At 31.6% G+C, this 14,924-nt stretch overlaps 4 protein-coding genes across 4 annotated transcripts in view; 3 read left to right on the top strand and 1 right to left on the bottom strand.

Annotated features, from left to right (window-relative positions):
• LOC108559651 (probable H/ACA ribonucleoprotein complex subunit 1) overlaps positions 1-751 on the top strand; it is an 842-nt gene extending 91 nt beyond the window's left edge. The window contains exon 2 of the mRNA XM_017917033.1: positions 21-751. Within this exon, the coding sequence (XP_017772522.1) occupies positions 21-751 (731 nt within the window). The remainder of the gene's footprint in view (positions 1-20) is intronic.
• A 1,110-nt stretch (positions 752-1,861) lies between these two features.
• Positions 1,862-4,925, top strand: LOC108559755 (zinc finger protein 512B-like). The gene is made up of 3 exons (XM_017917136.1): positions 1,862-1,911; positions 1,965-2,726; positions 4,242-4,925. Exons 1-3 carry the CDS (start codon positions 1,900-1,902, stop codon positions 4,923-4,925), a joined length of 1,458 nt encoding a protein of 485 aa, XP_017772625.1. The 5' UTR covers positions 1,862-1,899.
• A 1,130-nt stretch (positions 4,926-6,055) lies between these two features.
• LOC108559847 (glycine-rich cell wall structural protein 1-like) lies at positions 6,056-6,927 on the top strand. The gene is made up of 2 exons (XM_017917250.1): positions 6,056-6,067; positions 6,130-6,927. Exons 1-2 carry the CDS (start codon positions 6,056-6,058, stop codon positions 6,925-6,927), a joined length of 810 nt encoding a protein of 269 aa, XP_017772739.1.
• Positions 6,928-7,913: 986 nt separating this feature from the next.
• Positions 7,914-8,526, bottom strand: LOC108560105 (cyclin-dependent kinase inhibitor 1C-like). Its single transcript, XM_017917583.1, has one exon. It carries the CDS (start codon positions 8,520-8,522, stop codon positions 7,923-7,925), a length of 600 nt encoding a protein of 199 aa, XP_017773072.1. The 5' UTR covers positions 8,523-8,526; the 3' UTR covers positions 7,914-7,922.
• Between the last annotated feature and the right edge of the window lie 6,398 nt (positions 8,527-14,924).

Consider the following 14,924-nt stretch of genomic DNA (forward strand, 5'->3'; position numbering starts at 1 on the left):
GGCCTTAGTTCTCGTTCAAGCGAGCGAGAAGAAGGCTGATGGGAAAACCTTAGTCGACAAAAAAGAAAAGAGAGGATTATTGGATTTGGGCTATGGAGGAGGAAGTTTTGGAGGACATGATTTGGGTAGTGATATTGGAGGAGGTTTAGGACATGGATTTGGAGGAGGACTTGGTGGAGATTTGGGACATGAATTAGGAGGAGAACTTGGAGGTGATTTAGGACATGGATTAGGCGGAGGACTTGGTTCAGGTGGATTTGGTGCAGGAGGATTTGGAGGAGGAGGATTTGGTGGAAGCATTGAAACTCAAGAACATGTTAAGCACATCACCATTCACAAGGAAACACCTTATCCGGTACCACATCCAGTTCCTTATCCAGTTGAGAAAACTGTACCATACACAGTGAAATATCCAGTTCATGTACCAGTAGATAAACCATACCCAGTTCATGTGCCAAACCCATACCCTGTCCCAGTCGATAAACCTATTCCATACACTGTTGAAAAGACCGTCCCTTACCCAGTTAGTGTACCTGTAAAAGTTCCAGTCCCACATCCATACCCAGTACCAATTCCAAAACCAGTCCCATATACTGTTCACAAGCAAGTCCCATACCCAGTCAAGGTACCAGTCATCGTTCACAAGAAGATTCCAATCTACGTCAAGGGACACGATAGTGGACTTGGAGGAGGTTTCGGAGGAGAAATTGGAGGCGGATTCGGTGGAGGACATGGTTATGGACACCACTAGAAACAATGACTGCTCTAGCTAAAATTGCAAATATATTGTATTTAATTTTATTTTACTATTTGTACTAAATTTTTTTCTCCAAATTTTCAATTTAATTATACGTAATTAATGACAGATTTTAGTATTTATTTCAACTACCTATTTCTACTTTAATTAAAAATTATTTATAATAAAAACTTACTAATATTTTTTTGTTTTTATTTATTTGGCAACAGAAAGGAATCTATATTCATTATCATAAAAAGCTATGTATATATTTACTCAATATTAATCAAGTTATATTTATATTACTATAACAGATGCATTATCGTTATTTGCAAATTGGTTCATTAAAAAAGTTAAATCTAACTTCATTGCTTAATTATATATAACTTATATATTTATCGTTAGTAAGAATAATGATATTTTTGTACTCTACTACCTAATTTCAATAGGGTCGTTTTGTTTTTGCTCTTACTTCAACTGTGTAATATAAAAATAAAAATAATTAGCTTTTAATTATTATTCATACTTTTTGGTAATTACTTATACATGGAATTTGCTCATTTGATAGACCATTCACTTTTTTATATTGATAACACACAAATAAAGATGACAAATTTCAGAAGAATAAATATAAAGATAAGAAATACCTAGCTTTTTAATTATTATTCATACTTTTTGGTGATTACATATACATGTACTTTGCACATTTGATAAAGTATTCACATTTTCAAAAACAAACTAAATGATGACGAATTTAAGTAGATTTTCAGTAATCATTATTAATAACTATGGATAATACAATTATAACCGAAGATATAACTCATAATATATAAATGAACTATCTTTACTGTGGCATTAATGAGCTATGTTATTAGATGAGCATAAATGTTAAATAATCATTGTAATTACAAATAATCACCTTTAACTATGAAGTTTTCGTATGTTAATTATGAACATTGGTAAAGCACATTCATTTTCTCTTGCACTTAGCAACGTATGTGTACGGATGAGTAATCAGCATCTGTTTAATTCATAACTAATTTACGTAGGTGGGGATATACCAGTATGATTTGTATGGTTCCACCATTCCATAAAAAAAAGTATAAATATCTACGATTGTTCCCAGTCTTTAACAGTCATTGTTCATCCTCAACAACATCAACATGAAGTTTCAAGTATTTTGTGTATTACAAAATTAAAATACAAAATTATAATATGATTCTTTTAGCTTTGGGTAGTCGCAGTACTTTCAGTCTTAGTTCTCGTTCAAGCGAGCAAGAAGAAGGCTGATGGGAAAACCTTGGTCGACAAAAAGGAAAAGAGAGGATTATTGGATTTGGGATATGGAGGAGGAAGTTTTGGAGGACATGATTTGGGTGGCGATATTGGAGGAGATTTAGAACATGGATTTGGAGGAGGATTTGGTGGAGATTTGGGACATGGATTAGAAGGACAACTTGGAGGTGATTTGGGGCATGGATTAGGCGGAGGACTTGGTTCAGGTGGATTTGGAGGAGGAGAAGGAGGGTTTGGAGGAAGCATTCAAACTCAAGGACATGTTAAGCACATCACCATCCACAAGGAAACACCTTATCCAGTACCACATCCAGTTCCATATCCAGTTGAGAAGACTGTACCATACACAGTCAAATATCCAGTTCATGTACCAGTCGATAAGCCATACCCAGTTCATGTACCAAAACCATACCCAGTCCCAGTTGATAAACCAATCCCATATACTGTTGAAAAGACTGTCCCATACCCAGTCAGTGTGCCAGTAAAGGTACCAGTCCCACATCCTTACCCAGTACCAATTCCAAAACCAGTTCCATACACTGTTCACAAACAAGTCCCATACCCAGTCAAGGTACCAGTCATCGTACATAAGCATATTCCAATCTACGTTAAAGGACACGATAGTGGACTTGGAGGAGGATTCGGTGGAGGAATTGGAGGTGGATTCGGAGGAGGACATGGATATGGACACCACTAGAAACAATGACTGTAAAATATTTTTTGTAAATTTGTCTGTTTATTTAATTGTGTATACTAAATAAATATGTTGAAAATATTTTTTTTAATGATTATAAACCTTACATATCTAAATAATTGCACTCATTAATATTTTATTAAGAGATTTAAATTCATAAATTTGTTTAAATTCATAAATTATAAAAAAAATTATGTAAAAATCAATAAATTTACTTTATATTGTATTATAGCTAAATTGCTAGAGCTCATTAAATATCTTATATAATTTTTTAATACAACGTATTATATTATAATAAAGATATAAAAAAATACAAACCACACTTAAAATATTACTTGAAACTTCTTAAGTAATATTATATCAATTATATATCAACTTTGATGAAAAGTTTATAAATACATAATTATTTAAAAACTGTGAAAATGAAGCTGGAATGATTTAAAATACACAATGATTTAAAATACAGTGAATGGAAAAATACTATATAGATCTTTTAGGACAATATTGAAAAGTCTTTTCTTAAGCTAATGTAAAAGATATAAATATAGACAAGAATTTATTAATATTATTGGAAAATAACCAATGTCATTTTAATTAATGAATTTGCATTGCTTGTTTATTTTAATACATACGTCAATTTATGTCATTTATACACTTAAAATAATAATAAATTATGTGTGGTAAAGACTACGGTCTACGGTCAGTATATCATTATTCATGAATTATAATTAATAAACTTCATTTCCCAAAATCCGGATCCAGAAATCATTTCCAAATTCCATTCATTTATGTCCTCCCCCAATATCAAAATAACACCTTACAACTACTCCCTTCCACCCTTCATCCTTCGATTATTAAAAAAGAAACTACAGCTCTATATATATTTTTTCCCTTAATCTTCTGTTGTTTATTGTATATTATTATTATAATACTTATATTATTTCATAATTAAATTTATGTTCCCGGGGGGAAAGACCTCGGTCGTTAGCCCTTTGGCCAGCCTATTAATATATAATTTTGTTATTGTATGTTAAAATTTATTTATGTATAAATTGTACTTCTTTTTTCCTTCTTTTTATGTATTGATGTTTGGCCAATAAATTATTATTATTATTAATTAATAAATTTATAAAGAAATTGCAAAAATGCAAATATTTATTAAGTAATTTTACAATATTATATGTTTTATGAAGTGTTTTTTTGTAGGTTTATGAGCAAACGTAAAATAGATTTACTAAGTTATGAATCCCTATTTTACATATTTTTTCTATGTGGTTGAGTAATCTTAATTGAGTTGAGTATATCGGGATGGTTAGAATGAATTTAATTAGAAATGTAGTGGTGGGAATAATTAATATGTTATTCTTTTTTTCCATTCATACAGTATAAATACGGATTAGATTGTTCGAAATATTAACAGTCTTTGTTCAACCTCGTCATCTGCAAACATGATGGTCCAAGTATATTCATTTATAACATATTACTTGGTTATCTACTAAATATTATTATTTTTAGGTTAATATTATCGCTTTGTTATGTGCCTTAGTTGTCGTCTCAGCGAGCGAGAAGAAGGCACTTAGCAAAGTTGAGAAGAGAGGATTGTTGGATCTTGATAATGGAGGACATGGGTTTGGAAGTGGATTAGAATTAGGAGGACATGGATTAGGAGGAGGATTTGGATCGGGTGGATTTGGAGGAAGCAGTTTTGGAGGCGGATCTGGATTTGGAGGTGGAATTGAAACTCAAGGACATGTTAAGCACATCACCATCCACAAGGAAACACCTTATCCAGTACCACATCCTGTTCCTTATCCAGTTGAGAAAACTGTACCTTACACCGTCAAATATCCAGTTCATGTACCAGTCGATAAACCATACCCAGTTCATGTACCAAAACCATACCCAGTCCCAGTAGATAAACCAGTACCATACACTGTTGAAAAGACCGTTCCATACCCAGTCAGTGTACCTGTAAAGGTACCAGTCCCACATCCATACCCAGTACCAATCCCAAAACCAGTCCCATACACTGTTCACAAGCAAGTCCCATACCCAGTTAAGGTACCAGTCATCGTACACAAGCATATTCCAATCTACGTTAAAGGACATGATAGTGGACTTGGAGGAGGATTCGGTGCTGGAATTGGAGGGGGATTCGAAGGCGGTTTCGGAGGAGGACATGGATATGGACATCATTAAAACAAAGACTGTTCTTTAGATTCTTTAGAAATTGTTTGTTTTTATACGAAAATACTTCAAAGTTCTTCGTTTGTTATAGATAATTTCAATATTTACAATAATAAAATAAGAAACAAATATGATTTTATATTAATTACTACCAAACATATTCCTGATAATAATCCAATAATATTAGAAAATTTGAATTTAATTCCAATATTAGATTTTATTACAATGCAATTGCTTAATTCATCGAAATAATTCGTATATTTTCATGAATATTTACTCTTAACAGTGTAAATTTAGCACTATATATAACTTATATTGATTGAACTTATCTACTTTATAAACTATCCCAAGATTATTAAAGAGTGTCAGTTTCATACAAAATCTATTAACTTTAGCTTAATTAATATTTTTTATCATTCAAGAATAATATCTAAATTTGTTATTTAAAATTAAAGATATACTTAATAGTCTAATCATACGAATAATGAAAATTGTAGTTTCATTGCTGTATCCAATTATAATCTGTATTCTGTAGAAATATATAAGCATTTTTTAACATATTGACATATTCTTTATATATAAATAATACTATTTTTATATTTAAAAAAATAATAATAAACTAGATTTAATGAATTAAGTATAAATGGTATCAAATTAAGTTGTATAGTTCATTATCTTTATTATTGGGGGTAAATAATTATTGACATTATGTTACTAAAAATCATGAATTAAAATATTTGCTTAAATTCAATACATTTATTTCATTTGCAAATCAAAGTGTATGTGTTGATTTCCTTCTTAAATTAATAGATTTATTAATAATCTATTATTGCTATACGATCTAATAAGAAAGTTTTTCAAACAAAACTGTGTCTATGAATTGCAATATTCGCCATACGTGTTATGTAATTGTTGCAATAAGTTAATGATTAAATTGTAGCAGATTGCTGTATGGATGGGTACGTTTGGTTTGGGTGAATGCGCACAACGCGCTTCTGAATATAAATTAAGTTTTTTTATTAAACAAAAGTAGGGGTAGAAAGCAGAATTTTTATTGTTCCCACCTCTTCCCATTGGTTTTTTGTATAAAAAGGAAGCATTGCAACCGAAAAATTAACAGTCATTGTTTAACATCTTCAATCATGAAGTTCCAAGTACATACACATTAATCATAATGTTTCAATTATCTAATTATTGTTATATTTAATTATTTCAGATTTGTGCGGTTTTCTTTGCCGTCTTAGTTGTCGTTCAAGCGAGCGAGAAGAAGGCGGAAAGCAAAGCTGCCACTGAGAAGAAGGACAAGAGAGGTTTGTTCGACTTAGGATATGGAGGAGGAGGCGGTTTCGGAGGACACGATTTGGGTGGTGGAATCGGAGGAGGTTTGGAACACGGATTAGGAGGACTTGGAGGAGATTTGGGACACGGATTAGGTGGAGGAATTGGAGGTGGTTTGGAACATGGATTTGGAGGTGGAATTGGAGGCGGTGGAATCGGAGGAGGCGGCATTGAAACCCAAGGACATGTCAAGCACATCACCATTCACAAGGAAACACCTTATCCAGTACCACATCCAGTTCCTTATCCAGTTGAGAAGACTGTACCATACCCAGTCAAGTATCCAGTCCATGTTCCAGTCGATAAGCCATACCCAGTTCACGTACCAAAACCATACCCAGTCCCAGTCGATAAACCAGTACCATACACAGTTGAGAAGACCGTTCCATATCCAGTTAGTGTACCTGTAAAGGTACCAGTCCCACACCCATACCCAGTACCAATTCCAAAACCAGTCCCATACCCAGTTCACAAACAAGTTCCATACCCAGTCAATGTACCAGTCATCGTTCACAAGAAGATTCCAATCTACGTCAAGGGACACGATAGTGGACTTGGGGGAGGATTCGGTGGAGGAATTGGAGGTGGATTCGGAGGTGGTCATGGACTTGAATTCGGAGGTGGACATGGACTTGAATTAGGAGGTGGTCATGGACTTGGATTTGGACATCATTGATACAATGACTGTTCCATTCTAAATTTTCATTAACAATACTCATGAATATTTTGTTACATGTTCGTCAATCAATTGTAATGTAAATAAACCAAACATACCATAAATTTAAATATCTGTTTTTGAAATATTCATTACGTTTTATAACTAAATGATTAAAGGGCGAAAAGACCCCTTTAGTCATAATTTGACCAATAAATACACAAACAATACAGTATAAATTATACAAATATAATTTATTAGGATGTTTCCCTCCTAACAAATAATATGTCTTATATGAATGTATTAATACTTAGTGTTCAGACTTGTTACCATAGCAATTCGCATCACTTTAGTTCTTTTCCATTTATTCTAATTTAATACATTCTAAAAGAAAACAAGTATTTTTTAATATGAAAAAATGAAAATGTATACACTTGATATTAATCACAAAATAAATCAATATTCAATAAAAATATTCATTTTCTTCATATTCATATTTCACATAATCTTTATATAAAAACGGAAAGTCTATGGAAATGGTTCAATGCTATCTTCTATTTTCTGATATTACTGATAGACGTATGTAACTGTTGCAATATAAAATATGTTTATTATAGTTTATATAAATGAAGCGTTGAATAGTTGTTTTGATTAAAATGGAAAGTTTCAAAAAGGAAAGTTGATGCAAGAAAATATTAAATTAGAATTATTCTTGATTTAGTTTATAACGTAGGATTATCGACGAAGAAACTTAAATTATATTTTGAAATATAACTAAGGTACTGCTTTATAAAATGTGACTATACAGTCTATCCCAGTTTTTACTAAAAATATAATTGAAGAATATTGTGATTATATTTTAAATAATTAGAAGAAAAATATTATTTTTTATATTTTATTAACAAAAATATACACATCTAGCAACAATATGAACAAATAAAACAGAAATGATTTTAACGAGACACAGTCTTTGAGCTAATTGTGAAGTGCATTAATAACTGATTGCGACTAGTATGTTATTGGTGATCCTGGCCATCGTCGTAACTTTGCTGTTGTTCTTGTTGCTGCTGCTGCTGTTCACCATAGTTTTGTTGAGCTGGAACGACGGAGGCATACCCTGCCGACTGATCGGCGTGTCCGCTGTAACCCTCACCTTCGTACTGTCCACTGGAAGGCAATTGATATCCTTGACCACTGGCGGAAGATGGTTGCCAGGCGTTATCATATCCGGAAGATCCGGAGCCTGATTGAGAGTTGTACTCTTGCTGTGGAACTGGGTATGGTTTTGGTATTTCTACTGGGACGGGGATTTTCTTGACAACTTCGACTGGGACTGGATGCGGTACCTCAACCAGTTTGGTAACGTGGACTGGGTATGGTTTGACTATTGGGACTGGGAACGGTACCTTGTGTGGTACCTTGATGGGCACAGGGTGAGGTACTGAGATTTTGATGGTCCTGATAACTTTAACCTCTTTGGCTGGAAGATCTCCGTGCGAAGATGATCCAAGATCCTGGATATCCAGATGAGGATACACCAGTTTTTCGTAGCTGGAAAGATCGGGAATGCCGATCAACTGTTCACTACCGTGGCCTCCGCCGTAACCAGAAGGCATTGCCTGTACTGCAACGCAGTACATTGCTACCAAACAAAGCTGGAAAAATCAATCAATTAATTAATATCATATTAGATATATAATGTAGTTTAAGACTTACGAAGGAATTCATTGTCACTAGGTATGGAGCGAATCGAAAGATTGCGGCGAACTGTTCCGAATACGCTCCATTTCCTGTGTTTATATATGAATACAATTCACTGCATCCAGCGACACCCGGAATACCTACCTCCATCATCTCCACACGGGGAGAGTCATTTCACTTTCTTCGAAACCCTGACCGTGGAGTTTGAAATTTCTATAATAAAACCACAATCTATTGCACCGTGCATCTCTCTTGCTCCCAGGCATAATTAATTCTCGGATAAGGATGGAAGTGCTTGCAAAGTATAGGAAGAAGGTGAAAGAAATTGTCTCAGAGTACATTCACCAATTGAATGTCTACGGCCAATCACCACACTTCTTTCCTCTTCTACTATACGCTTTTTTTTCTACAACATCTCAAATTATAAAGTAATTCCAGTTCAATCAACCAGCGAATTATAATATTTAGTTTAAATTATATTGCAACTTTTTCTTTTCATTCGTTTCTTCTTTTTTTTTAGATAACTGAAGATTTAGATTTAGTCTAAGAAAGTCCATTCCAATTTAAACATAATTATAATAAATGTAACAAAAGACGCAAAATTTATTGATATATGTATTTATTATAACTATAATTTATAGATATGCTCCTGCATACATACAAAGGCTCATAAATTTCAATTGCACATATTTAGTATTAAATTTAAGTAATTTTACAATATTATTGGAAGTCAACAACAAAAACATATTGATGTCTAGGTCAATAACCCATTCATATTCAGGTCAATTAGAATGTGATACAATTGGCGCCGATTTTTTCTTAATTAAAATCGATTTGAATAATTTAAAAAAAGATATTTGTTTGAATATTATAGAATTGACAAACCAGAAAGAGTAGACACGTTTGTTAATTTATTGAAATATTATTCACTTAGTATTCATTGTATATCGAAACATCACGCTTCGTTATAGTAATCCTTATAGAAGACTTTCGCTAAAGGAAGGTTGAAGCTATTCAAGTGATTCAAAGCAATTTACGTGGATGGAAAAGATCGTTAATTATATTTTCTGAATACAGCTCTACTGATACAAAATAATATTGTTTAGTATATTTTTCAATATTAATTCAACAAAACCGTTTTTTTTTAAATATTTTTGTACTAATGGATGCTGAATAACTATATTATCTTTGATTAAAATTTGTAAAAATAAAATAATATTGCGTTAATAACCAAAAGTGGAAGTTAATTTTAACGAAATATCTATAATCCCAAAATGGAAAAATTATATTAATATAAAAAAGAAAAAAATTGTTTATAAACTAATAGAAAAATGTAATATGAAAACAAATATTGTTTATGTGTATTTTATAGGATTTAATATAACATATATATAAGTCTTTAATATGTCTTTAATATATTAAGTTTAATCAATAAATATTCATTATTTTTTTATTACGACAGGTAAGTAGAAATATTCATAATAAATGTAATTAAAATTACTATTGAATTTTAACTTTAATTACTCAGTATTGTGTTAAGCTGATATTAATACTTATTATTCCAATAAATCGTCTCTTTTCTATTAAAGTAACATTCTATTTATCTCTTGTATACAAAGTATTGTTTGCAACATTATTTTAAGCATATATACTTGTTACAACTTTTATTTTAATTGTTTATTGTAATATTCATATATGTACAGGATAGACAAGAAATGCACATTATGCATGATGGTTGTTACTCCTTTTGATAGGATGTGTACGAGCGGTAGCTTTTATAGCCAATTTCTTTGGTCGCCTTTCTATTCGGTATGGGATTTCCTCTAAAATTCGTAAAACCCGTTTTGCATCGTCACGTTTTACTTGTTCCATTATTTACTACCTATATAAGAGGTATAATCATTGAAATATTTAATGAAGTTTTAGAACTAAATTCAGCTCCAATACAATTGTATCTAATACTCACAGTATATTTGTTACCCAATGAAAAATATAAATAAATATATGAATTTAATTCAAATATTTTTATATTTTTAATACATTATACTTTTTATTTACAATTTTAATAAACTTTTATATTAATAATTAAATACAAATTATTATAACAATGTTTATTAAAGCAATTATAAACAATCAAATAGAAAATAATTCATTTGCATTTTAAACCATAGGTTTTTGCTTATTTAGTACAAATTTATATTTTTTATCATTATTTCACAATTGTAAATATGATACAAAAAATAGTATACTAAAAAGTTTACATCTTTTATAACTTTACGAATTACTTAATTGCATCCTGTATTTCAAAATAACATCTAACGTTTATAATTAATTTATATTTAGGAAAAAGTGTTTGCTGTAATTATTGCCGTAATTTAAATAACATAATTATATAATTGTTTGAAAACAAAAGCAGAGCGTTGGAATTGAGGAAGCCGGTATGTGATTTATCGTGCCGCAAACCCAATAAAAGTTATATAATGCGACGCGTATCATTACATTAATATCCTGGCATATGTAATTAGTGGGCAGAAAGGAAATTGGCTTTAGGGGGAAATTAAATATCCGCAGCATATTGAAACTCGTCGAAGTATATCATCCGCGCGCGATCATATGATTTAATATTGTCTATAATAAAAGAAAAGGACTCTTTCGGGTAGTGCGAGTGAAGGGGTTACGCAGCCTCAGCAAAGGCACATTTTCGTGTTCACTTTCGCTCCGAATCGCAAAGTATAAATAAAATTAAGCGATTTTTTGTACTTGATTCATATACAAGTAGCACTTACAAATTAATACACACGTAAAATCTAGGCTATCCATTAAATGGAAGAAAATTATAGTTGCGGTTGCGGGAATTTAGAGCGAAGCCTGCATATATGGATCCTGACGGATGCAATTCAATATTGCCACGAGCATCATTTTTGTTTTTATTTCCTTCAGTTTTGTTATATGATTCCAATTTTCTTTCATTCATTTTTTTTTGCAAATTTCATTATGAAATTGCACAACGGAACATAATACATTACCGTTGTACGCCAGTGGCCGAACTACTTTTTTGTTGTTGTTGTTGTACTCCTTGTCCTTCTTTTGCTTATGCAAATCCGCTCTACTCGCAATCTGTGATGATTGGAAAATTGCCCGAGAATTGCCGCAAAACTTGCAGATCATATCAGTTATGAAATCCACAATTATGGAGAGCGTTTCGTTGTTTCCATACAAAATACGTATAATTATTTTAAATGCACGTTCGCCAATTGCGATTTAGAGGTTCGAGGTTCCGCTTAAAATTGCGCCAAGGAAACGCTGATCCAGGACAGAAAACGACGAAATCAAATGACCGTGCATTAGTTCCAATTGTTGCATCTATTAATCATTAATTGGCATGCAATGTACGGGAAAGTTATGCACTTCTTGTACTCGAACGTGTAGACAGATTCACATTCAATTTATTTTTAGTAGAAAAGAGTTCTATATACATTTATAAATATATTCTGTGAAAAGAATACTGGTAAAATGTATTGTTTGTGTAATTATAATGGAAAATAGTCTGAAAATTACTAAAATCTTATAAAGTGATCAATGCAATTATAAAATATATCAGAAAAATATGAAATACACTAATTGTATCTTTATTATATCTTTGAAAGGGATACAATTATATAAACTTAAAGTCATTTAAGAACACTCAATAAAAATCAATTAATCTTAAATGTTTCAAATGTTATAGTTTTGTATATTTTTTATACAAGTGGTAAGCATCCATCTGGAAAGTTTATCTATGAATAAACATAATAAACTGTAAATAAAATAAAAAAGTATATGAAAACCGCAGTAAGTTTGGAGAAAATGAAGCAAAACAGCCAATATTAATATTGAAGAGTCATTTACACACACAAAATGAGAATAACTACGAAAAACGTGAGAATTTACAACTCATTGAAGAAAATAAGACATTGAAGTTTCGGAGAAAATTAAGCTTAAGTTACTTTTCTCAAAAAATTTAATTCTTCTAAATAAAATTTATATATTTAAATATTAATACAAATTTACTATACTAATTCGTGAGAATGAATTTAAAAAATAAATCTTAAACTACATTGAAACGTATTTGGTCTAAACACATTCCGCAGGTGAGAACAACAAGTACAATAAATATGAAAACAATTCAACAATTTGAAATTCCGAAAGTTGAATCGGATTATTGCAAACTAGAAACTGCATCAAAGAAGTTAAATGTGTCAAAGAGGTCAATCCGTCATACGTGTATCTAGGAAATGCAACGATCTGTTAGATCTACATATAAATGCAGTAGCACTTAACGTATTGAATAACAGAAACGTTAGAAATCATTTGATTTACAAATGTATACATTATTTTACAAATATATATATATTAAATATTTGTAAACATAATTTCTTATTTATTATTATTATATAATGATTGAAGCTGGAGGAGTTTACCCTAAAATATCACAAGATTATATGGTTTATATGGAGCAGAAATGAGGAAATACGTGAGACTGAAAATGTCCTTGTTTCGAAAATCGATATTTGTACTTAAAAACCGTACTTAGGATTTTGCAAGAAAGCACTTAAAAATAATTATAGCTTAATAAAATGGTCATTTTATAACGAGAACGGAACGTATGCAAATGCGGTATGTCGTGTGCCAAACGAACCTTCATAAATGTTAAGAAACTCGCGTCTGGAGCGTAAATTTAAATCCACAATGAAGTTTTTTCTTTACGCTCGTTGATATAAAATGTGCAAGTGCACCGAAACAATGCGATACATCCGTTGCTTCCAACGTCATGCCGTGCGATTTCGTTATTTAATTTGCAAAAATTAACAGCGAGAAATTTTAATTTGCGCAATTAGAGTAATGGTTGCAATTGCAATTTAAATAAATGCATTTTAATTGAATCATTTTCGAACGCGCGGAAAATTCGCGATTTACTTAATTTGTGGAAAATGGATAAAATTTATTTAAGAAAAAATAACTGCGTAGACGGGATAGATTATTAACTGGAATGAATCCGAGGCCACACCTTGGAAGAACTTTCGCTGCTATTGCTGCTCGTCGCGGTTTGCTCTTAGATTCGCAATAGGAAGTCCTCTTTACCTGTCATATAGTCCAGCTTTTTATTTCCTGTAGCCATGAGGAAATTTGCTTCTAGATTGCTTCACTTTACAGAAATCTATATCAAACCTTTATAGATAAAACTCATTAGAAAGTGTAGCAGAACAATGTAAAGTATTAAAGATTAATTACACGATGTAATTGCGTTAAAATAAATAACTGCAATAAAGAGAAGAAGAAAAACGGAACTTACCCAAGAACAAACACTATAATTGTTACCTAATCATTTTTATGTATTTCAATTATTTAAAATATATTTGCTATTACTAAACCTTTCTATTATACTTTGCTTCAAATATAAAAAAAAGGATCAGATCGAAACAAATAGAAATTGCATTTTGATAAAGATCATTAGAAAGTAACGGATTCATTTTGGGCAATGAAATTGCAGACTAAGTAACTGTAGAAGGAAGTGGACTGTTCTAAATGAGTGGTTTTGGATGACACTCGAAACGGTTTATTTTTTTTGGCTTGAAGCAATTTAACATTTAACAATAATAATAAAAAAAGCCTTTCACAAATTCGCAAAGAAATGCACATCAGAAAAAGTAGGAAATGTTGAAAAGGATCAACGAAATGCGAATCTAATCGGATCCGTGTGGCACTGGACGAGACGACGCGCGGACCGGACCGCACGATTTCCACCTACCGAGAAAACTATTCATTAGACGTTGCGCAACGCGTTTTCTTGCTCTGTTTGCTTTTGGACGTATTTAAAATGAAAATGGCACGGAAAAATTGCGAAGCTTAATGTATATCGCACAAATTATATTGTTGCTGCAAGTGGCGTTGCGCAAATCGAGGCAGCACCAGCAGCAGCAGCCAACGCCGCTGGCTCGGATCTCAGTTCTAATTCGGTTTCAATTGCAAATCCTTCCAATCCCGTTCCGTTTCCTTAATTGTTATGTGTGCAAATTTACATGGAAACCAATTAAGCCGCTAATTGGTTTTCGTGTGTTTATTACACATTTCAAATGCAGATTTTTCGCATTTCTATAATTTGCTAACAGTCCGACATCTTTTACGAAAAACTCGAACTACTTCAAATCCTTATGCTGCTGCAATATATAATTTATTTAAAAATACTATTAGAAATTTTACTTAAAATAGTGACCAAACTAGAAAAGAATAGAATAAAATAATTTATAAAACAATCAATGTTAAATGTATTCTTCAAA

Source organism: Nicrophorus vespilloides, unplaced genomic scaffold, assembly GCF_001412225.1.
Source record: "Nicrophorus vespilloides isolate i.1.1-1 unplaced genomic scaffold, Nicve_v1.0, whole genome shotgun sequence".
NCBI lineage: Eukaryota > Metazoa > Arthropoda > Insecta > Coleoptera > Silphidae > Nicrophorus > Nicrophorus vespilloides.